Below are 25,520 nucleotides of genomic sequence, written 5' to 3'. Positions count from 1 at the left end.
AGGTCGAGTCTTGTGCAACGGCATTAAATCGAAGGCAGTAGCTGGTTTCCTATTGTCAGTTCCATGGCACTAATTTCTACGCGCGACTGCAGTTACTTACACAAACATCATATTGTATCCGAATAAGATGGCATCCTCGAAGATTGGTTGGTGGCAGGGGTGGCACATAGAGCGACTCATTTTGCCACTCATCCCGACAGCCAGGGCGAATCTTCCCTCGTGCTATAACCGCTAGCTCGCGTTTCTCGGTTTGGATTAGTTTTTCGTTAGCAAAATACTGAATCGTCTTAAAGTCGAAGAAAAGAGAAATATAATACGACGAAAAAATAAAATATGATTGGAGATCATACTTCGGTTAAGGCAGCCTTAGTGCTTTTGATTGTAACGCTGCTAGAATTTGTAACGGTGGCCGTGATCATGATTGATTCACCTGGGACATAACCACCACGATCCAGAATAATTCTACATTTCACGATTCCTCCACCAACGCACGCTACTCCCAAATTGTGCTCGATATTACATTTGAATGGGTCCTACGGTTTTCAAAAATATAATTATCACTATTGTAATATAAAGGTAGCACACGTTGTCGTTGACCTCCATGGTGTTCGAAATAAGGTTTTAAATTCTTGAACATTATGTCCAATCTACATACCGCCAAATAAGGTTGCTCTGTGTTCAGATCGATTGGATTCATAACTATGAAGACTTGGTGGTTCTTGTGAATCAAGCCTGACGGTTCCCGCAGAGCAGCTTTGCAGTAATACTGGACCCACCCATATCGACCCAAGAAGGTAGACGGAAGGTCTATTGGCAAGCCAAGCTTGAACGGGAAACTGTGTATTCCCGGTGATAGTACGGTTGGTCCTTGATGTTCGGCATCGCCCAGCAAGCGCATCCGGAAATCAATGTAGTTCTCTTTATCGTAGGAACGCTCGTGGCGTCCTGATCGTACGCGTACTACACATTCCCCTACCACGTGGAAGTGTAGTCCTGGAAAATACAATCGAATGATTTGTTTAGAAAATATGGTAGGTGTGCAGAAATGCTTAAAGTTTTCATAAAATGAAATGTTGCAAACTGTGTGAAAATTTTCGATTTAAAATAATCCGAATTGATTTTTTTTTCATTTTGATGATTTGATTAAAATTGATTGATCCGAAGAATCTTGAAGTATTGAGTTGGAAACATCTCTCGCTTGGTTTTTGAGCATCAAAGGTTGTGTTACTGCCGATGACGCCCATGCGTCTTTGGCATGTACGTCTGCACGTCCCGAGCTAGCTCACCTCTTTTCCTTATCTCAGGGTTGAACTATCGCTCTAGCGGAGACCTAAATATACATCTTTGCAACCGCCGTGAAGAATTTGAGCTGAAACTTGATTTTCGGTGCACACAAGAAGGTGGCAAGACAAAAATGAAAAATAGAATACTAAAAAATTTATTAATTTGATATTAGGTTTTTGTTGACTTTTTAGGCACTTTTTGTGTGGGAACGGACTCACTTTTTGCTCGTCGATGCTGCTGCTATTCCTGATATCGCCACCATGTCCACTGAGGGTTTAGTTCACTTGCGGCACCATGCACACTTGGTCGGTATATTCACAGAAAATCACTGTAGCGACTTTGGCTCTTCGACGTATTGCGACCTCTCGTTTTCACTACCGGTCTCTACGTTAACAGTAAGGAAAACCGGGACTAACTAGTAGTTTTACTAGTCGGTGGTCACTTATGAGGATATGGATGGCTACCGTTGCCCCATCTGCTGAGTGATTGCAGCCGAAACTCCCTTCTACTTCTCCATCGGTTGACGTTGAACCGAAATATATAAAGAATGGAGATTCTGAACCTGTGTAGGTAATGTTTGAAGCAGACGTGGCCTGGCAGGAATTGTGCCAGGTGGAAGTGTACTTCCTCATGCAGTCTTCCTATTCATAACATAGTCCATCTACCCTTCGAAGAGTTATCCAATTTCCATTGCCATTCGGCAGCCAAAGCTATATTAATGGTCTTACATGCTTCTCTAATTTCACGGATGTCGAAGCACTCCTCGTCCTTCCAGATGGCTTTTCCGAAGGGCATCATATCCGCAAAAACACAGGCTGCGCCTTATGATACCTTGCGGTGGGTGGATTTCACTCGCTCCCGAGCTATTGGTCATTATCCTCGATAATGCCGCGAAATAAACGGAATAGCTTTCTTGCAGGCGTAATCGATGTGGTTGCCCTGCTATAGGTCACCTTTTCCTTGATCATTCCCTAAAGAGCTTCAGGTCACGTTTCGAAGCGATATCACAGGTAATCACGTGGATCACTACCTCTTCTACCTACTCATGGTTGTTAAGGTAGCCTTACACGGCGTCTTATTGCCACCACCGGAAGGACACGTAGGTCCACTCATTGCATGGTTACGGGATTACTTCTTGGGGCCCGACTCGAAGCACCTATATAAAGCATCTTTCCACCGAGCACCAAAACCTTTTTGGGGTACACGACCTGTAACTTAATGCCTTGGGTCCTGTTCGGAGCAATATTTCAATGTTAGCAACCAGACAACATATATCTATTCATTACCCATGTTCTGTTTGAAATGTTTCTATATCCTTCTTCCGTTACTGTACTTCCTTTTTTAGTTTAATAAAGAAAGATCAAATGAGACGGACGTGTTTGGTTTTTCTGTCGCGAATTAATTCCGAATGACAATTACAAAATACAGTCCACAATTTTGATGTACATTTGGTCCTTCATGGCCGGATGAAGTGGTGAATTTATATTACCGTGAAAAATCGCGAATATTTGTGAAATAAGTAATTGGACATTCGGTCGTAGCATCGGCTGAATGTTGTGAGGCGGCCATTTTCTTTTTGTGCCGATCACCGGATCACAGCGACGCCGCCAAGGTTGCCGTTGTGTAGAACAAATGCGGAACATTTGGTTGAATCATCGGCCAAGTGTAGCGAGAGTGGAAGCCATTTGGTTGATACTCGATCGAACTGCAACGATCACGATGCCGTTCGCAACGCCACCGCAGGGAGCGACAACGCGAGGACATGATTACACACCGATACACGAACAAATCGAGGAACATAAGAAGTGAACAGATTCCAAAGCTACCGACGAGGAATTTGAACTGCTAGTGCGTCAGATAGGGGCCGTGAAATCGAAAATTTCGCGAGTGCTACATGCTCTATTGAAAACCCGAACCCTAACCTCAAAAACATTCACTTTCTACAACTTCATTTAAAGAATGTTGAGTGTTGTTACCGTGAGTTCAATGATTTCCAAAATTCGATGTACGCGCTACCCCTTTCAAAGGAAATCCGTGATGAACAAGAAGAAGAAATCATCGCATTTGAGACGAGTTACAACGACCTCGTCATCAAGCTGAATTCGCTTATCGCATCGATTATAAAAGAAGAATCCCAGTCTGCAGCACCCGTTCGTGCGACTCACGCTTATTCTGACACTAACGTTCAGGTTCAGCTACCTCCGCTAAAAGTTCCATTGCCGCAATTTGACGGCTCCTATGAGAATTTGCTGTCATTTAAGTGTATGTTCCAAACAATAATGGGAAGGTATAAGAACGAATCGCCAGCAATAAAACTATACCACCTTCGCAATTCGCTTACAGGAAAGGCAGCGGGTATCATCGACCAAGACATAATCAATAACAACGATTATGATGCTGCTTGGGACATGCTCACTGAACGTTTTGAAGATTTGCGATTGATCATTGATCGGCATATCGAAGCGTTGAACAAGATGCCAAAGCTTATGAAGGAAAGCGCAGTAGACCTACGAAAAATGGTGGACACCTGCTCGAAAAATGTGGATGCGTTGAAAAACTTGGACCTCCCTGTAGAAGGTTTGGGCGAAGCGATGCTGATCAACTTGATTTCATCAAAAATGGACAACGGAACAAGGAAACCAAGTCGCCGGTGAATTACCTGAGTACAGTGCAACCATGAGTTTCCTAAAAGAGCGTTGTAAAGTTTTGGAGAAGATAAACATGAACACAAAGAATAGTGCGGACCCTGTAAAACCACCCCGTTCAGTGGCAAAAAGCAATACGCTCGCAGCGACAGTTGAACAAAAGTGTTCAGTGTGTAAAAATGATCATGAACTGTGGAAATGCGAAGAGTTTAAGAGGAAGAGTGTCAGTGTTAAATATGACATTTTGCGAAAAAGTGGTTCGTGTTATAATTGCCTTCAAAGAGGCCATCGTACAAATGAATGCCCTTCGACAAGTTGCTGTAAGAAATGTGGAAAGCGTCATCACAGTTTTTTACACCACGAAGAAAAGAAGTCAGTGGACGACAAGACGTCAGATACTGACACGAAGATTGGAAAGCGTATCGATCCGCAGTCGCAATCTGTTCCTACCGTTGCTTATCAAGCAGAGGCTGAGCAAATTGAATCAGCATCGACGCTATGTACTGAAACTACGAAAGGTCAGTGTTTGCTTTCAACTGCCGTTGTGACCGCTTACGGAAGTACTGGATTACCGTTCCCGTGCAGAACACTCCTCGATTCTGCCTCACAGACACATTTTGTCACTGAACGGTTTGCTAACGTTTTGGATTTGCAAAAGGAACCTGCTGACTACCTAGTCAGTGGTCTGGATGGGAAAAACACACGTATAAAGTTCAAAGTACAAATTAGAATTACGTCTCGAATCACCAACTACAGCATTCTACTCAACTGCCTCGTTACGCCCAAAATTATTGGTGACCTGCCGATGCAGTGCCCGGATATTCGTGAATGGCCACTCCCAAGCGGAGTTCAACTAGCAGACCCATCGTTTTTCAAGAAGCAACGGATCGACATTTTGATTGGCGCTGACGTCTTCTGGGACCTGATGAAACCAAACCGATTTAAATTGGCTCCAGATCTTCCAACTATAACAGAAACTGAACTTGGTTGGATTGTTGGCGGATCTTTTCCGACATCCAAGAAACAGCATCATCGAACTTTCTGCACAGTAATCGAAAATGATAATCTCGACTACTTGCTCAACAAGTTTTGGGAAGTCGAAGGACTTGAAGATCAACGGAGCATCACGATGACAGATGAAGAATGTCTGGAGCATTTTCGGAGCACCTATCAACGTGACGATGAGGGCCGATTCCACGTTCGGCTCCCTTTCAACGAACGCAAGGGTGAGATCGGAGAATCTAAGGGGACTGCAATCAGACGGTTCTTGAACTTGGAGCGAAAGTTGGATAGAGATCCATCATTGAAACATCAGTATGTGAATTTCATTAATGAATATCAGCGATTGGGTCATATGCTGGAAGTCGATTCATCGGATGATGTGGACGGGGTGTTCTACCTTCCACACCACTGCGTCATCAAGCCGTCGAGTACAACCACAAAACTAAGAGTTGTGTTTGACGGATCAGCTAAATCTTCTAGTGGAATCTCCATTAACGACGCACTAATTCCGGGACCAGTCGTTCAAAATGATCTCGTGGCGATTCTGTTAAATTTTCGCTGCTTCCAATACGTCGTCACGGCAGACGTGCCGAAAATGTTTCGGCAAATTGGTGTACAAGAAGCGGATAGAAAGTATCAGCGAATTGTTTGGAGGGATAATTCTTCTCAGCCAATGAAGATATTCGAATTGCAAACTGTGACTTATGGGCTTGCGTCGTCTCCTTTTCTGGCCACAATGGCACTCAAACAATTGGCCATCGAACATGCTGAAGAGTATCCTTTGGCAGCGGCGGCAATCGAAAAATGTTTCTATATTGACGACGCTCTTACAGGAGCACAGACATTAGTAGAAGCTTGTCTGCTACAACGTGAATTGTCAGAACTCTTACGGCGTGGGTGTTTCGATGCCCACAAGTGGTGCTCGAATTCGGATATCATTCTCAAGAACGTTGCAGATGAATTGAAGGGAGACAGCGTGAATGTTTCCAATATTGATTCGGAGTCGATAGTAAAAACGCTGGGAGTTGCATGGAGTCCACGAGAGGATTGGTTTTCATTTTGCGTGCCATTGAGTGAAATTAATCCTGAGCAGCCGCTTACTCGTAGGAAGATTTTGAGTGAAGTGGCACGAATTTACGACCCGTTGGGGTTAATCGGTCCAGTGTTGACAATTGCTAAGCTGTTTCTCCGAGAAGTTGCAACAATCACTCAAGATTGGGATGCCCGTCTACCTGAATGTATTGTGAAACGTTGGAGTAAATTCCGTGAAGAATTGCAGAAGTTGAACGAATTGAAGATACCACGATGGATCCTATCGACATCAGCTATGCAGTTTGAACTTCATGGTTTCGCCGATTCTTCGAAGCAGGCATACGGAGCCTGTTTGTATTCACGAATGCTGGAAGCAGATGGTACATTCATCATGAAGCTCGTCTGTAGCAAGTCACGAATTCTGCCGAAATCTTCTGATCGTTCGAAACCTGTTACTACACCACGTTCGGAATTACTTGCTACGGTTCTTCTCGCTCGTTTGACAGATAAGTTTTTGTCTTCTACAGAAACGAAATTTGCTACTATAACGTTATGGAGCGACTCGCAGGTAGTATTGAGCTGGTTAAACAAATCACCAGGTGAATTGCAGCCTTTCGTATCCAACCGTGTCAAGGAGGTACAGAAATTAACGAACAATTATGTATGGCGCTACATCGATACACATTCGAATCCAGCGGACATAATCTCCAGAGGTGAGCAGCCCGGAAAATTGATTCACAAACAGCTCTGGTGGAATGGGCCCAACACGATTCCCGTTGCAACAAATCCTGAAATTCTTTCCGACGAAGTTTTGCCAGAACTGAAGAAAACAGCTACGCTCACCGTTATTTCCAACCTGCGAATGAAAATGTTTAATGACGTTAGTGATTTCGGCAGACTGCAACGGTACATGGCCTACTTGATACGCTTTGCACTTTTCGTCATATCGAAGCAACAAACGATGATTAAGGGACCTCTGCTAGCGGAGGAGTTATCGCGTGCGCAGAAAGTGATTATACGAATGGTGCAAACTGAGACTTTTTCGAACGAGATTGCGGCTTTGAAACGAGGTGAGAATGAAAAACATCGGTTGAGAAATCTGTATCCATTCATTGACGTAGAGGACAATATTCTGAGGGTTGGAGGCCGCATCAAACATGCACTTATTCCTTTCGATAGTCGACAGACTTGAGACGACTTTTCGAAAACGAGCAACATCAGAGGAAGTTGCAACAGTTTTGCAGCAGCAAAGGCATTGATTGGCGATTCATACCACCTCGTAGTCCACATTTCGGTGGAATATGGCAGGCGGGGGTAAAATCGATAAAACACCACCTGAAACGCATCGTTGGAACTCGCCGCCTAACTTACGAAGAGCTATACACAACATTAGCTCAAATTGAAGCGGTATTAAATTCGAGGCCGTTGACGCAAGCATCGGATGACCCAAGCGATCTAACTGCAATTACACCAGCACACTTTTTAATCGGAAGAGCTATGCAGACGATTCCAGAGCCATCATATCTCGCCCTCAAGGAGTCAACGTTGTCAAGATGGCAGTTGGTCCAGTGTATGCAACAACAGTTCTGGAAAAGATGGTCTGTCGAATATCTTCCTGAACTGCAAGGCCGTCAGAAGTGGTATCGTCTAACGAAGATTAAGGTTGGTGCCTTAGTACTATTGATCGACAAAAATGCTCCTCCAGCGCAGTGGCTCCTAGGAAGAATAACAACACTACACGGCGGACAGGACGATGTTATAAGGGTCGTTACCAAGGGTACAATGTCGCTGTCAACCACATATAGATACACCATAGCCCACATGATTTGACATTTATGGGAAATTTGACACTTTTGGGCAATCTGACAGCCTTGGATTTTTGTGTTTTTTTGTTTTTGTTGATATTTGCTTCCCGGATTTGGAAAACGCAAGAACGGGAATATCAAAAGCATCTTGAACTGAACGATTAGTAGAACCAAATATAGTTTTGCTTGTGAATAATTGTCGCTGCATTGTAAATAGTTGGATTTTCCGGTTTATTGAAATATCTTCGAAATTTATACATTTCCGAACACACTCATCTACATGGATCGCTTGGATTGTAAAAGGATGATGAATCAAGAGATGAGATGCCCGCGCATGTTACCTAGCACCTGTAAGTATTCGGCATGATATACTATCTTCTGTAGATAATTCAATGTACCTTGTACCAATTGTTTTTCTTTCTTCTGCAGTCGCAACAACCAAACCCGTGAAAAACTGGCGTTATTCATGCTTGAGCATTTTCGTTGAGGATCCTGGGAATCGATATGTTCGAGATGGGTTAAACAAATGGCCCTACAAAAGCGAGGTGCCGGTAGATTCCAGAGCAGATTCCGCAATATTGTTTTGGGAGTTGCTGACAGCGCTATAGTGAACTGTGATATATGAAGCTATTTTGTGAATGAAAACATCTATGAGTGAATGAAATACATATGATGGTTTGAATATGACCATATCCTATGACAAATTTCGATGTATAGTAATAGGAAAGAAACGGGAAAACTAGTGACGCATGTGGCTCAATAGAAGAAATGTGTTCAATTTACGGTGGCCATGCATTCATTTAGGGATCCCTAATAATTTTACTTACTGAAGTACCCATAGCTGTGCTATTCATATAAACATATGCTTCGTTTTCATCAATGGTTTTGTGTGATTTATAGTAAACGCATCTCGATTGTCTGCATGACCTATAATGTTATCAGAAGCATGATGTAGTTTAGGGATGATCTATCCCCATAAAAGTGATATTTTCAAACTGTCTTATTTCTCCTCTGCAGTAAACAAGAAGGACAAAAGCACACTTTTAATGGGTTTCCATTGAGTTTTGGGTTTGATATTTATAACTTTTGTTGATTGACAAGCGTTTATTAACAACATATTTCGTTCTCTATCTACATTGTTTAGTGTCTTAGTGAATCTGCTGGTTAGCCTTTTATTCATTGGCCTTTGAAGAGAACAAGCTTAGTACAGGTGCTGCGAATTGGCTTTTTGAATGGTATAATTGATTTTGTGTATTGGATAATACGGTTTTTCAGATATATGTCGATGACCAGTTTTATCAATCTGACGCGATGGTCCTTACATTTTTCGTTGAACAATTCAGAATAATTACTTTGAATTATTGATTGAATACGTTCAACTAATGAATTATAACGTTTGCCTACGTCTACGTTGCTCTTCGATTGGACTAACGTTCTAAATTCAAAATCTGCAATTTGGCATATTAACAAAATTTCTTCGCAGCATATTTCGGTTTTAGTTTCATTAGCAATTGTTTGAATGCATACTTTGCAACTTAAATGTCTCATTAATTCTTTTTGAACTTGGTTTGCTTCTCGTTGAACCGTCCTCGCTATGAAAGTGTCGTTTGAAATATATGAGTTATTTGCTTTATATTCTGGTACTTCATCTTGAACTACCAGGTCGCATTGTACCGATTCCTGATCTCGTAGCGTTCTTTTTGAGTTTATTTTCATTACATTAGTGGCAGAAAGTATTGCATTTTCTTTAAAGTTTAGGCAATTTGCTTTATCTGAGGGACATACATCATTATGCGTCAGAAGCCTTTTATACGCGGCAATAAATTGGCTAACATTTGGGTTATTGTTATTCCCACATTTAGCGCGAATGGCACCAAAGAATGTTTCTACGTGATCCTGTGAAAACCTATAGGTCGGAATATTCTGGAAAACTCGTTTGTCTCGTACATATTCAATAAACATGAGGCGAAAACTATTTATACCTACAACAAAACCCAGAAATCCTGTCCTTAATTTAGTTCGTAAGTCGTCTTTATTCCTCGAACATATTTTTCAAAATATTGTAATAATGTGTCTAATGTGTCAAAATTATTTTCACTTAATGGCTGTTTAAAGCCCTGAGCTTTTGAATCCTTACTGTTCATGAAATCGAATAGACTATTGAAAACAGATATGAATTCTACAGTTGGAAGAACATCAGAAAACTCCGGATCTGTGGACTGCAAGTATTCCAATGCATTTGCTACGGATTTGCTGAGAGTCTGCACTGCTAGAGACACCTTCATTTTCTGGTTTGAAAAATGAACATGTTTGTTCGTTAGCTTTGGCGCTAATGATGCACCTCTCAAATTTTGCATCGTGTTGAGCTTGTCAATGAAACTCCAATTCACCAGACCATGCAAGGTGGAGAAAGTTTTCTGTGAGGCGAATTGATTTCGTACAAGTTTAATCATATGGCACCCATCTAATATTACGTACACATTATGTCCGCCCGACGGATGGATTTAGAAATGAGTGACCAGTGGTTGACCATCAATGCGGAGGTGACATCCAAAACGTTCAATTGTTGAAATATTAGCTCTAGTGCCGTCAAATGTTAAACCGATTACTTTGACATTTGCATTTTCAAGAACATTAAGGACATTTGATACAATAACCATTTTATCTGCTGCATTGAGCCCATTCGAAAAAAAGTATGCTACAGAAATTTTGAAGCTCTCGTCGATACCCATCACAACGAATACAAGGGCTTCTACTGCAGGAATTACTTTGTCCTCCGATTCCGTACCGGGTAACATTCCACCATAATCCACGCCTCCATCGATTTTGCAGGTAGATGTGTTGAATTGAACGTGTTGACGAATGGCCATTTCGTCCATGCATAAAGCAACGAAAAGTTGTTTGCCTTCCACAGCGCGCTCCTTCGCTTTGGTTTCTAAAACTGCTATTGATTCATCTGTGATGCCAGGACTTCCACCAATACGTCTATACCATCTTACTACAGTGTTCTCGTGGGGTAGTTTTTTGTTAAACTGTTCGCGCACGTATCGATAAGCTTTCGGCGAATAATATAGGAGTGTAGTCGCAAAGGAACGTAGAGCTGTACTGCAAGGTTGTCCTTTCATCCCACGGATTAATTCTTTTTGTAGTTCTGAATCTACACTGAAGGGCTGCAATAATAATAATGAAAAAAAAAATTAAAATGATATGCATCAATAGTGGGCTCATTATAAGTGCTGTACCTGGAGAAGTATCTGCCCTTGGACTGCTATTAGTCCTTTAATCTTCAACTCCTCCAATATAGATTCTAACGATTTGTTTTTCCTTTTTAGTCTTAGATTCTGCTGTTTCAGTTTTTTAATGTCCCCCTGAGACTTCTTCAATTGCTTCTGCACTACGCGAAGAGCTAGTTTAGACTCGTCCAACGACAATTCATCGACGTTTTTGATGTCGCCAGCATAACGGAAACTGTAAACGAAATAATTAGCTACATATTACTCCAACATACTAGATGCATGACCAACGTACAGTTGTCGCTTCTTTGTAGGGATTTCGACACCATCCGTTAATGATGAAATTTCGCCAGGATCATCGACTTTGCGCGTGAAGTTCGTATCCGGTAACGTGATGCTCGGTGTTCTTTTCAATTCAATTGCATCAATTTTGTTGGTTTTCGTCAACGGTTGCATCGATTGAATAGCCTGCTGGCTTCTCGACGCTGTGGGGTCTGGAATATTCCGTGGATGCTCTGATAGCGGTATCCTTATCGTAGATAAATGACTGTTGCTCCTGCTATTGCTGTTTTCGGAATTTTTGTTTTGCCAGACTGTCGTCTGAGGGCACCGATTCTCCTTACCGTCGACCTGATAATCAAAACATTCCAGATTTTTACTTGGAACTGCGCAACATTTTAATCTTTTCTTCCCACCAGCCATGTAAAAATCTTGCTCCCGGAAATGGTTTGAGCATATCCTTTGCTGTGATTCGTCATTCGTGAAAGCTTCTGACAAAAGGTGCCAAATTGATGATAACGCCTGCTTCCACCGTAGATTTTGAACCGGATCTTTCGGAAACCTATAGGTGTTATCCGTATCATAGTAAGATAGTAACAATATTGTGAGTATGAAGGCGAATAATAGTTATTTTGTCGAATATTACCGATGTCGTGATATCCCACGTTCCTCAAAATCTCGAGAGCACCAGGGAATTGAGCAATGCATAACTTCAAACCACTTACTTACAAAACGCGTGCAATAAAATTAAACTTTTTTTGTAAAAATATATCCTGATTTTTTGAAACAAATTTAGGTATAAGTATGGATAAAAGGAAAAAAACTTTTTTTGTTTGTCACAGTATGTAAATAAACAAATACGTGATGGCCTTACATATGTCTATCAAGGCACGACAAACCAGAATTGTCTACTCTTTCACACTTGTGATTAACACACCATGCCATATCATGACGACACAATGAGCATATATGAAAATGCCATGAGCCAGAAAGAGCAAACTTTTGCAATCTCCTTACCCCATTATTCATGGGATGGCACAAAAATAGATGTGCGCTACGGTGAAATTCTTGTTTGCTATCCCCCTGGTCGTTACAGTCATGACTAATAGAGGAGAATTCAAACGGGCTGTTACTGAAATCTGCCTGTTACCACTAGATGATGACCACGATCAAAACAAGCTAATTTCGGAATCCTAGATTCCAATGCCGGGGAGAATGTTCGGAGCAATATTTCAATGTTAGCAACCAGACAACATATATCTATTCATTACCCATGTTCTGTTTGAAATGTTTCTATATCCTTCTTCCGTTACTGTACTTCCTTTTTTAGTTTAATAAAGAAAGATCAAATGAGACGGACGTGTTTGGTTTTTCTGTCGCGAATTAATTCCGAATGACAATTACAAAATACAGTCCACAATTTTGATGTACAGGTCCAAAAAAGTGTTCATCTCGAAGGCGTACAGAAGTTTGTTCAACGTATGTGCTGCATTGCTTACTGATGGCGAAAATGAGGTCATTTGCCTCCGTAACCTCATCCAGTTGCTAACATTGCAGAGTTACTTTGGTATCCTCACCTTAATCATCTAGGACCTCCTGGGCCAGCTTCCTATAAGCTGTGCTGTTTGTATGTGCCCTTCGCTTGAGCACCAATATCAGTTATCCGGCATTAGTGCGGCTGATGCTTCGCAAGTCCTCGCCCAGTGTAGAACTTGTCAGGCTCTATTCTTTACACTGTATTATACGCTTCTTTGATAACAGATGGTGAGTCGGAAAGTTGTACTTCCAACATTTGTCAACAATCATCACTAGGCAAAACACTTGATTCGTCGTGGATCGGCTTTCACGAAAACCTGGCTGATACTTGCCGACGAAAACCTCGTCAAACGGTCTCAGCCCGTTAAACAGAATACAGAGGTTTGAGAGAGATACATTTGGGTGCAATGAAAAACCAACATCAGCACAGTGGCTACATGACAACATTTTGCTGAATTAGCTTGAGTAAGTGTTTAAATAGTGTATCCTCTGCATCGCGTAATAAATGAAATAGGACATGGCATCAAAATTTTCCAAATGCAAGTTTATCTTCTTTTTTTTCTTCCTAAGCAATGGAGGGGGAATCTGCTCAACAGACATCCTGGGTTGACCAGGAAGTGCGGGGTTAGGGGCCACCTCCAATGAGGGAGGCAGGACTGCATCCCCGACCAGCTAAACCGTTTCCATTGCCGCCAAGCCCATCGTCCCTTCGGTACAACCAGAAAGTAATGCTTCAAAGGGGGCCAGTGCATAACGCACCCTCGAGGTTAGCTGCGTGTCCTTGCAGCATCGAACATCGTGACTCGCTTTTTTAGAAGAACACCATGGTATCGTGCCAGCGCATTGCCGGCTTTCCAGGTGGCCTTACCACGCCCTATGTCCTCGGAAGGTGGGCAGGGTCGACTTCGCGCCTGCTTCCCTCTGCACGACTGGTATCAAGAATGATGATGCCGCGTGCACCCCAAATTGACCTTTCTGCGATAGGGCCTATTCGCCAGCACACAGAGGGACTTGCCGAAACGGTGCCTACGCCTGCCCCAGCCTTGACGAGGATCCCTTTCCGTCCTCGGGCTCGAAACCCGCCCGGTTGACCGACGCCGCGAAAGCGACGATACCATGTTGTTCTTCACGCGGCCACTTGTTCGATAAAAGGATCGAGTTCGACCACAGGGCACCGGTATGACCCATGAAGCCGACTCCGAACCCTTGGACCACCTCTTATTTGCGCCTGAACTAGCCATTCCTCGAGTCCACGCGCCACCTTCTGTGTAGCTCCGAGACGATTTGGACGATAGCCGATAAAACGGCGTTCCAGCCAACTTCATCTTTACACATCCTCCGGACTAGGCATTGTGCGAAAACGCGGGCACACGAACAACACGTGTTCCGCCGTTTCCTCTAAACCTACGCACACCGGACACTCGGGCGAGGCCGAGTGTCCGAACCGGTGTAGGTACTGTCTGAAGCAACCAACGCCTGTAAGGACCTGGGTCAGGTGGAAAGTGATTTCCCCATGGCGCCTCTTGACCCACGTACCTATCTCCGGTATCAACCTATGTGTCCATCTACCCTTAGTGGAACTGTCCCACGCACGCTGCCATTTGACCATTGAGGCCAACCTGACAGTCCTACGGATGTCTCTCGTGCCGCGCATTTCGAAGCACTCTATGTATTCACCGATAACGATGTCAATAGACATCATACCGGTGATGACGCAAAGTGCATCGTGCGACACGGTACGGTACGCGCTCGCAACTTTTAGGCACATGAGCCTATACGTACTTTCTAACTTCGTTCTGTAGCAGTTAATACGCAGGGCCGTGCCCCAAGCTGGCCCCCCATACCTCAGTATGGACAGAGCAACGCTAACCAGAAGCTTGCGCTTGCTGGCATAAACCGCAGAGCTATTGGACATCATCCGGGACAATGCCGCTATAGCTGTGGAGGCACGCTTGCAGGCGTAATTGACGTGGCTACCAAAGGTGAGCTTATCGTCGATCATTACCCCAAGAGTTTGATGGAGCGTTCAGAGGTGACCGTGCAGTTGCCTGCCCTTATCACCGCTTGTTGCTCCGACTTTCGGTTGTTAACAACAACCACCTCAGTCTTGTGGTGAGCCAGTTCTAACTTCCTAGAACTCATCCACTCCTCCACAATTGCGATCGAGTGGGCTGCAGTCAATTCCACCTCTTCGATCGATTCGCCGTAGACCTCCAGCGTAATATCGTCAGCGAAGCCGACGATTGCCACGCCCGCCGGGAACTTCAACCTCAAGACACCGTCGTACATGACGTTCCATAACACCGGACCCAGTATGGAACCTTGCGGAACCCCTGAGGTTATGTCAACGCACTTCCGACCCGCCTCCGTGTCGTATACCAGTACTCGATTCTGGAAGTAGCTTCCGAGAATCTTGTACAGGTTCTCGGGAATTCCAAGACGCAGGAGCGCATCTGCAATAGCTGCCCAACTGGTACTATTGAAAGCATTCCTCACGTCGAGAGTCACTACTGCACAATAGCGAACTCCCCTCCTCTTATGCTGGATAGCTATCTCCGCGGATTTGGTAACCGACAAGATAGCGTCTACGGTCGACTTACCCTTTCGGAAGCCAAACTGGTTACTCGATAGACCATCCGCACCCTCCGTGCGTATCAACAACCTTTTGAGGATGATCTTCTCGAGCACCTTCCCCGCCGTATCAAGCAGGCATATTGGTCTATATGCCGACGGATCCCCGGTGGTTTTCCCGCTTTTGGCAATAGGACCAAGCTCTGCCTTTTCCATGCTTCAGGGAAGACTCCCTCGTCCAGGCATCTCTGCATAACAGATCTGAACATCTCGGGGGAGCCTCGGCAATGGCCGCTTTGATGGCCAGGTTCGGAATACCATCCGGTCCTGGCGCCTTACCTACACTAAGGGACTGTGCAATCCCCGCAAGTTCCGCCACAGTTACTCTTCCTCGTCGGCCACCCTGGCCCGTGGCAGCTCCACAAAGGGAGGCCAGGGACTTGGGTCGTGACGTGGGAAGAGCCTGCGATGATCTTCTCCAGCATCTCTGGAGACCGCTCTGTAGAGGCCATCGCCCCACGTGTCTTGGCCATTACGACCCTATAGGCGTCACCCCATGGATTCGCGTTGGCACTTTGACACAGGCCCTCGAAGCAGGCTTTTTTGCTTGATCTAATCTCAGTCTTCAGAGCGGCTCTAGCAGCCACGAACGCCACCCGTCGTTCAACACGCTCCTCTTCTGTGCGTGCTCGCTGCATCCGCCTCCTTGCCCGTAGGCAGGCGCGGCGCAGGTTCGCAATTGCTTGAGTCCACCAGTAAGCCGGTGGTCTCCCATTCCTAGGGTGGACTTTCCTAGGCATGGTGGCATCGCAGAGTACTGTTACCAGCTGCTCGCCGCTCAGACCGAGAGTATTGTGCCAGGTGGTCGCTGTGAGTGTAGCCATCATCTACCCTCCAGTTCGAACTACTCGTTTGGCCAGGGCTCCAGAACGTAACGTCGATAATCGACTCAGCCCCGTTCCAGCTGTAGGTACTTTTGGTACCGACATTAGCCAAGTCCACATCCAACATGGCCAGTGATTCCAGCAGGATCTGCTCCCGTTGATTCGTGGATCGGCTTCCCCATTCCACGGCCCAAGCGTTGAAGTCCCCCGCTATCACCACCGGCCTACGCCCCATCAAGTTAGCCGTCAAACAATCTAGCATTTGACCGAACTGCTCGATCGACCATCGAGGAGGCGCATAGCAGCTGCAGAAGAAGACCCCGTTGATTTTGGCAATGACGAAGCCCTCGTGTGTCGAAGACACCAACTCTTGGACTGGGTATTTCCCCGTTGTCCATATCGCCGCCATTTTAGATCCATCGATGACCCAATTACCGTTCCTGGCGGGTACCCGGTAAGGATCTGCTATGATGGCGATATCCGTCTCCCATTCAGCAACTGTCTGACACAGCAGTTGCTGGGCTGCATCACAGTGGTTCAGGTTTAGCTGCGTTACCTTCACTGTGATTTTGCAGCACGCTTAAACGCCGGGCACTTCGACCCCCCATCAAACAGTTGGGAGGGTTCGTGCAGCATTGTGCCTTATGTCCCTCCAATCCGCAGCGTCGACAGAGCTTGCTTCTGTCAGGGCATTTGCAGTCCCATTGCTTGTGCCCCGGTTCCAGGCACATTGAAGCAAACTTCGGGTTGCTCATACATGCCCACAGGGCATACCGACCACCCCACCTTGATGCTCCCTAACTTTACTACCTTGGAGGCGTCCGCTGCAGATAGCCGAACCAATGCTACCTGCGTCCCTGCCGGACCTTTCCGTAGCCGAACGGCTGCGGTGGGCGTCTCCACTTCACACTGTCGCCGCAGTGCCGTGACGAGCTCTTCGACTTCGGTGATCTCGTCCAGGTCTTTAACCCTTAGATTCACCTCCGTCGTGAGCGCCCTCACCTTGACCATCTCGCCTAGGACCTTTTGCGAGACGCCCCGCTTTAGCTCGAGGATCATCTCGCCCATCCGGGTACATCTTATTCGACGTACGTCGGCGCCGAGTTTACCGAGCTTGACGTCACTCCTCATCGCCTTCAAGACGTCCAAGTACTTAGCCTCGTCCGTTTTGATGACTAGGGCATCGTCCCTGGAGCGATTGGCGCCTACCCTAGACTTCTTGCTACCCTCATTCGCCTGGGCCTTCTTTTCGGCCCTTGACGTCTTCGGTTTCCTTTTGTTCTTGACCAGGGTCCAGGAGGCGTCATCTCCCTCTATTTCCCTGGTCTGGGGCGGCTGAGAGCTCTCAGCCTGCCGTAACCCCTTACCATCGTCTTTCCTGGGTGGACGGACCTTTCCAGTTCCTTCCTCCCCCGGTTTTGGAGGTACCTGGCCGGGGTTCAGCTTCCCAGCCCCACTACCCTTGTTCGGGGTAGTAACCCTCCGCGTTTTGGAGCAGCCCCCAGGGAGCTCATCCCCTGAAGACTGTCTCCCCCGTTTTTGTGTCTGCTCCGTTGGAGCAGTCACCCCCGACGTGCCCGCGAATACTTGAGCCTCAGTCTGGGTAGACTTTGGTACCGCCGTCTTCGCTGGCACGCCCTCGGTCGATTCGACCTTGCCCAAATCCGCGAATTCTTGGGCCTCAGTCTGGATAGACCTCGACTCCACAGATTTCACGGGTTCGCACTTGGCCGTCCCGACCGCCGTTCCAGCTTGGCGTCCAACATCGACTTTCGAAATTTCAGCAAGCTCCTCTTGAGGTCCTTACTGATATTATGCTTCGATGACGCAAAGTCGATGATGGCTTCCAGCTGTTCCGTCGCCACCTCGAAGGCCGAAAGCCCATCGCGTTTGTGGTTCATCGCTTTCACAAGCCATGGGCCGTCTATAACCTCTACCGGCGGAGCCTGGGAGATGGTTAAGTGACCCACGCTGGCGCTGCGCACTGAGCTGCCAACTATTGCCTCTGGCCTCCTAGGCGGAGACCTGAACAACCCACCTCTTGCGAAGGGGTTGTCGCCTACACTACTACCACTAGTTAAAGAATTGCCTTGGTTTTCCATTTTGGTCCCACGAGTTGCTCGGGAAAAGAGGTCCACCACGCCAGAGCCCAGCATGACGCGGTAAGGGACAATTACTGTGGAGGGTGCCCAGGTACCCCACAGGCTCCGTTAAAGGCCTAGCTTATTATTTCACTCCCCTGGCCATGCATCCCCTCGGCACGGGTCGCTTAACGCCTTGGGATTAGGGGTTAGGGACGATGGTCCCGGTCTAACTCAGTCCCGGCAGTGGCCATGGGGAGGGGTCGTCAAGCCCTTGGACAAAGTCCCTGCTGCCCCTAAGTGCAAGTTTATCTATCGATTCATGGTTTGTAGAGCTATGCAGTGTACCACGATTACATGAAATCTGACAGTTGTCTTCAGCAACATGATTTATTCGCAAGAATGATCATCTGGAGTAAATTGGACTGTAAAATTTGGTACAGATTTAACATATTCAAGCCCATTTTTTGTCATTGGATGCGTTGCACAACACATTTTTTTTCAGCACTCGTACCTAGTATTTATCCATCTCGGCAAGCCTCGTTGGAACAGTGAACGATCTCATCTGGCTGTGAGCAGTCGCCTTTGTTCAATCGCGCGTTTGTTTCGGTACGTTGTTTGTTCGTTAGTAGTATCTATTGCTATTACATCGATCAAAATGTTCAGTGAAGCAACGGTCAAAAGTACGTTGGCTTTCCTCTTTCCGGAGAATGCTGCCCATCCGGCTCTAGCTGATATGGTTCGTTTTGTTAAAGCGCTAAACAAACGATGATGTGTCGATGATGGAAACCGCTTATAAAATTTCCGATCAAAAGTCGGTGTTTATTTGGTTTAAACTGAAGAAACTATGTTGTTTTCCCTAGAAAACAATAGTGAGGAGCTCCCTTTCCATTACACCAATGGCAGGAAAGTTATGGTGCGTATGTCCGTGGCGGGAGGCAATACTCGCTACGTGCGGGTTTACGACTTATCGCCAGAAGTATCAGACAGCGTTCTTTCTTCTGTAATGTCGAAGTTCGGTAAGGTGGTACGAACCGTGCGTGAACGATTTTCAACGGAGTACTAACTGGACATGTTCACAGGTGTGCGTGGTGTTTATTTGAATGTGGAGCAGGATATCCCTGAGGTGGTTTATTTTCAACACCGGAAAGGTAGAGTCCACTACGATGGAATGAAAATGAAGTGCTTCATATGCAAATCGTATGGGCATTTGAAAAAAGTTTGCCCTGCCTTGCAACAGCGACGAAGTAAAATCAAATTGCAAACCAACAGAAGGCAAAATTGAAGCTTGATAGCGTAATGCTGGATGAAACAAAAGAAGCAGCAACATCCACCAGTGATACTCGATCTAACTGTGATATACAGAACTAAAATCGAAACAGAAGGCGAAAAAAACTTTGATGAAGCATCAACAATTATTGGATTCCGATACAGCTAACTTTTCGAAACAAGGAATAGACAACAGCCCTGTCATATTGCCAGCAGAATCGTCTCTGGAGAAGAGAAAGTTCCGTATCCCGGAACATATGAATGGATTAGTGACGAAAACGAGCGTATGCTGATAAAAAAGGAAGACAGAAGCGGAATAGCAGCCGCTTTTAATATTGTCGTTGATCACGTTGTTGGTTACCATGATTAGTTTAATTTTTAGTGCAAAAATAGTTAAGGTGAAGGTGGGTTGAGTACCAAAACAAAGCTTTGAAAGTATTTGTACAATAAAAACTGTCATATACTGTGGTAGTATTGGTGTCGTATTAAAAAAACAAAGAATATTAGTAGGGTGGTTCAAAAAACGACCCAGCACCACCACGCCCACTCAATTCCTACCCATGCTCCGAGTGTCCTTCAAAAACCGATTTGAACAAAAAGTGGTTGAGCGCATGCCGGTTCAAGATTGTATGAAAACTAGTACACCCAGCCAAAAAAACTTAAGAGCATCATAAAAACTACTTATGATTCGGCGCCACAATGATTATATTTGAAAATCTTAAGTTTTATTTATGATTCCGAAGGGGAAAATCCTTCTCAACTACTTTCTTACATATTTCATAAATAGACTTATGAAAACCATATGAGAGAATTATTAGTGTTATAAGAAATGTTAATATATTTCATAGTTTGAGCTTTTGAGTGTTATAATTAAAAAGGCATGAAATTCGATAGTATTTGTAATGAAAAATATAATGATAAATGTAAGCAGTTTTTCTTTTTTGCTAAAGATATTTTTATTTCAACAGAAAAAAATTCTATGTATATGAAACGAAACTGAAATATAAATTTCAAACTAACATTGCAGAATAATTCGAAAGTTTCAGCATTACAGAAATCTATTTTCAAAACTATTCCACGTGTAGGTAAAAGTGGCTTCAGGATGTCACAATAATATTACGTGGAGAAGTTATTAGATAGTGAATATTTTGATGTTTTTCTCCAAATCAATAACTGTCACAGCCTGAAAAGTAATTTTAAAGGAGAATTAATTTGAATACAGAAAATATAATCCTATTAAATTATATTGTTTAATACAACTGAGAGGCACCATAAACCAAAATAAGTTAAGAAAACGCTTTAAACGATCCTGTGCACATTCCATGCGGACAGTTGGAGTTGAAATTGGTCAAGGAATGAAGCCCACTTATCCAACGTTGCCATCGTTAACGGAATAGTTTTTTCGCAATAATTACGCTTATATCAATCATAAGTTTTAGTTATGCGATTCACAAGCCACATTTTGAACAGCATAAGGCTTTAATGAATCCGAAAAAATCCCAAAATATAAGTTGTAACTTATGAAAATCTTAAGTTATTTTGCCTCGGTGTATGGAAACTAAACCTTTTATTACATTGGCTACAGTGCCTCCCCTCCATATACGCTGGCGAAAAGAGAACCCACATAGCTGAAAGCAACATTCCAGAGACTTCACCGAAAGAAAACCGCACAGCAGGAAAGATCCATTGATTACGTAACGCAAAAATAGCATTTTATACCCCACTCACCCTCATGTCACACATTTTGTACGAAGCATCTGCCCCTGGTGCGATAGATATTACAGACAAATTCTGGGTATTTTGTTGAATTGCACGTTTCCCTGATGCCTTCTGAGAAGCCTAATTATCATGCTAAAGATTCACAACCTCGATTAAAATCGACTCGCAACTATTGGAACGACCATTCAGTATGGATCGTCTAAGGAGTTTAAGCTCTTGAATATTTCATCCAGTCATATGGTCCCCCCCTCGCCAGGGCCCAATGACGAAGCACCACAATCAGAATAATGTTAAATTCAACCTCGCCATATAAACTGTCATACAAACCTGAAACGACTTGTGCACGGTAAGCCTCTATTCAAACCAGCCCAAACCATCGGATGACACTCAAATTATAAATCACAATCGATTGAGCGTGGCGGAGCAAACTTTTTTTGAGCCACCCTAATTATTAGTTTGCTGCTGCCGGTGCCGTTGTTTACATTCGCTCCGCGATCAGTTTTTAATCGTTTTTTTCGGGCAAAAATAGCAGTTTATATTAAGCTTTCGGTTTAAACAAATGACTGATTTCGAAAAGTGATGTTTAATTTGCATTCCATCAATACTTCGGGCTTCTCATGTGCGGAGAAGTGAGTGAAAACTTGATTTTTTCAGTGCAGAAGAAGTGCAGTGATAAGCCCATCAAATCGCGAACGGCTAATAAATTGGCACGAAACTGCTGATTTATGATATTATTCGAGCCGAAATGCATAAGACTCTTTGGATAAACATGTTCATTATCACGGGAAGTGAATAAATATGCTGTGAGCAGGTTAGTAATTTGAATATTAAACTTTTGTTCGATGCTGTTCGATGCATTCGAATGTTGGTGGGAGAGGAGTGCGGGAGGTGTGGGGTTGGCCCGTGGAAGGTCCGGTGCCATATTGGCGGCCATCGTGGTACTCTTCCAACTATGTCCTTGAATAATTGAATTTTGTAAAACTACAAAAAAAACTTGTTGTTGGCTCCGCGAAGTGTTACACACGACTGAGCCTACTAAATAAATAAATGAAAAAAAAGCCTCGTTGGATAAACGTCCAACTCGTGCTGAAAAAATAATCTTTTTGCAACAATTTGCACAAACTACTATTTCAGCTTCCAATGTTTGTTGGGTTTCTCCACCTGGCTGCAACCATAATCTTGTTTTTTAGTTCTTTATTTTTGTGGTATAACTATATGATTTGTCTGTCAACAAATATCCATATCCTCCTCGGTCATCCCGCATCGTGTAGTCTTGTTTAGCGCGCCATTGTAAAATAATTCATCTACACTGTGTCAAAAAATTGTCCTTACAGTGATGACTCGCATATAAAATCATTTTTAAAACAATATTTAATTAAGTAATACAAACGTCAAATTCGTTTTACGAAAAAATATAATGTATATGTACATGTTTTTGGATTGTTTCCGGGGAGATATTCTGTCATTTTTTCACAAGAACCCTTTTCAGATGTTTTAGGTTCTATATCGTGTGTGTTCTCGAATTTTCTATACAAGAACCCCACCAATTTTCCATGGGGTTGTGATCTGGAGATTGAGGGGAATGCGGAATCTTCATATTGTACATATACATTGTATATTGTCAGATTTTCTGGATATGATACACTGCGCGGCGTTTGTAATGTTCCCAAATGGGTACTTGCACAAAACTTCACGCGGCGAATGACTGTCGAAAGGTACGGCCGCGACAAACGATACACCGCAATGCTATTCATCCATAAGAATCAAGTAAACGGGGTGCAGAAAGCGCGGCGGTACCTTTCATGAAAGGTTCGCCGCGTGCAATTTTGAGAAAATCAGGCAATATTTGACACGATTGGAAGAATGTTTTAAATCATTGTTTTGGTCAAGATAAAAACTGGACTGTGATCCGAATCAATGGCGCTTTCTTTAAAGTTATCCTTCAAAATGTCCAAATAAATGAAACGATCCATAGAACTCTTAGGTGTTTTGATGCTGTTTGCGCTTAAAGCACCGCAAACCATAACATGGCCACCACTTTGCTTCGCAGTCGGTGAAAATTTGGTTGAATCAAAACCTGTAGATGGTATGCGTCATTCTCTAACCAGTCCGTCGATCCCGAAATAGTTAAATTTCCTCTCGTCCATGAATATGACATTCTGCTAGAACTTTTGCGGCCCAGCCACAAGTTGTTCAGCATACTCCAGTTGCTTCTTCATTGTCTTGGCAGATATGATATTCGTCCGCGAATTGTAACCAGAGTATACTTTAATGACTATGATGTCCGATATCGTGATGGTTTGCAGACACTTAAAGGGGCACTATCCTAATAATTTTGAAAAATTTCGTGGAGAAGAAAACGGTTGTGATGGCCAGTGGACTTCGACTTACGGCCAGTTTCGGAAGCAGTTTCAAGTGATTTTGATCTTTGAAAGTTATGTATCACAGACTGTACCGACGATCACTGCAGATTACCAACACCGGCTATTTCAGACAAGCTTTGGTCACCATTCTGATAAATTTTCGTAATACTATCGGGACTTTTCTAAGTAGAACAGCCATTTTCCTACAGAACAAACACTTTGGTGCTAAACATTATTCAAACTTGGTAAAAATTTTTATTAAACATTTTACAGTTTATGTGATCACTAGATAAAGCTCTCCTGCACAGAAAAAAATTCCGTGGTTAAAACTACTATTTTGTAGACTACGCTTTGTTTTTAAAACTCCCATGAATTTTTAGTAAATTTATTTATTTTAATTATTATAATTATACAAACCTCTGCATGAGCTAAATATTGATAAACTGACGCGTTTTTGTGACTTTTTAAAGTAAATAATTTTAATTCTTTGTTGAGGCGTACATTTCGAGTTACTGACAAACCAAAGGGGCTAGACGCCAAATAAATCTAGGGTGCAGCAACTTTGGTATGGTTTTATTAATTTTATAACTATAGTTTTTATATGAGCATATGCTGAACGGACAATTTTTTGACACAGTGTATTTCAAATCCGAAAAAATCCCAAAGTTAATTTAAACTACTACATTTTTTGAAATGTTTAAAAAATCACAGTTTCCGAATCTAGCCGTGATTTTTTTTTAAATGCGCTCTTTGTGTTACTTTTTTTCATCGCCGCATCGGCAATTAGAATGATTAGAACTTTTCCAAACTTAGGTGTAATGCCTAGAATAAAACAAAAAAGTCAGTAATTCTAATTTTCAATCAAATTTTTAATAGTTTCAAGTATAAAACAAGCGTGTTCAAAGTGTAAAATAATTTGTCAATGAAATGGAACAGTAATTATTGTAAATACTAATATGCCATTGTATAAAAATACAATTGATCACGTCATGAATCACAACATATAACGTACGGAAGATCACATAAGATCGTGAAGCAACGAAGGTCATTCAAGAATTATAGCCTATTTCCATACGTGATACATGTATAGGCCACTGAATTGTAGATAATATGTATACATGTATGTAACAACATTGAGATGAGCTGTGCGACGTATGTAATTATTTCGAATGAACGAATTACTGAGATGGTCACAATTTTATTTGCCAAGGCATCGCATCCTTCAAACACCTAATTTGGGAAGGTGAGTCGATGGCTACTTCGGAAGCGATGGAATGTCGCTGCCTGAACTCTTCGACAAATTGATATGGGTTGGATTATGTGATGGTATAACATGTTTTTCATGATGGCGTAATCGTTTTGATATGGGAGACTGGTTTTTATATCATATATGTTGCAAAAAATTGAACCATACCTAGTACGGGTGTGTTTTCCTGTAGCTCTAGTAGTACCCTTCCTGATAGGAACTGTCCAGGGAAATACAGCAGCGAAGAGTTGTCGAACAGGATAAGAAATTTTAACAATTTCCTTGGCATGATGCACTAGTTTTAATTATTTTCCACTAGGGAAAATTGTACCAGTATTCTGAGCGAAAAATTAGTTCCTTTTCTCCCTCATTCATTTGAAAGAAGTGATCGACACGCGCTGGGTCACTATTCTATAAATTTCGATATCTGCTTCACATATCACTAGGAGCACCAAATTATGTTAAAATAAAATTAAAATCAACAAATGTTACATTTTTGGAACAAAGATAACTGTAAGTAAGTAATGATCTTTTCGTGCGAATCGAAGAACATCATTTGATCGTATACTAG

At 43.4% G+C, this 25,520-nt stretch overlaps 2 protein-coding genes across 2 annotated transcripts in view; one reads left to right on the top strand and one right to left on the bottom strand.

The window, feature by feature from the left end:
• LOC134220871 (arrestin domain-containing protein 4) overlaps nt 1-25,520 on the bottom strand; it is a 26,297-nt gene extending 777 nt beyond the window's left edge. Inside the window, exons 1-4 of the mRNA XM_062700034.1 lie at nt 25,118-25,520; nt 656-993; nt 351-533; nt 101-286 (exon numbers count right to left, since the gene is read on the bottom strand). Of these exons, the coding sequence (XP_062556018.1) occupies nt 101-286; nt 351-533; nt 656-993; nt 25,118-25,238 (828 nt within the window). The 5' untranslated portion in view covers nt 25,239-25,520. The remainder of the gene's footprint in view (nt 1-100; nt 287-350; nt 534-655; nt 994-25,117) is intronic.
• Nucleotides 3,928-8,607, top strand: LOC134227812 (uncharacterized). The gene is made up of 2 exons (XM_062709489.1): nt 3,928-8,118; nt 8,198-8,607. The coding sequence occupies exon 1, from the start codon at nt 3,961-3,963 to the stop codon at nt 7,153-7,155; it is 3,195 nt and encodes a 1,064-aa protein (XP_062565473.1). The 5' UTR covers nt 3,928-3,960; the 3' UTR covers nt 7,156-8,118; nt 8,198-8,607.

The sequence above is a fragment of the Armigeres subalbatus genome, chromosome 3 (genome assembly GCF_024139115.2).
Source record: "Armigeres subalbatus isolate Guangzhou_Male chromosome 3, GZ_Asu_2, whole genome shotgun sequence".
Taxonomy (NCBI): domain Eukaryota; kingdom Metazoa; phylum Arthropoda; class Insecta; order Diptera; family Culicidae; genus Armigeres; species Armigeres subalbatus.
Note: the sequence above shows the minus strand (reverse complement) of the source record. Positions and strands in the feature narration are given on the sequence as shown.

Coding starts and splice junctions, on each gene's coding strand:
- LOC134227812 (XM_062709489.1), top strand. CDS start 3,961: ATGAGTTTCCTAAAAGAGCGTTGTAAAGTTTTGGAGAAGATAAACATG.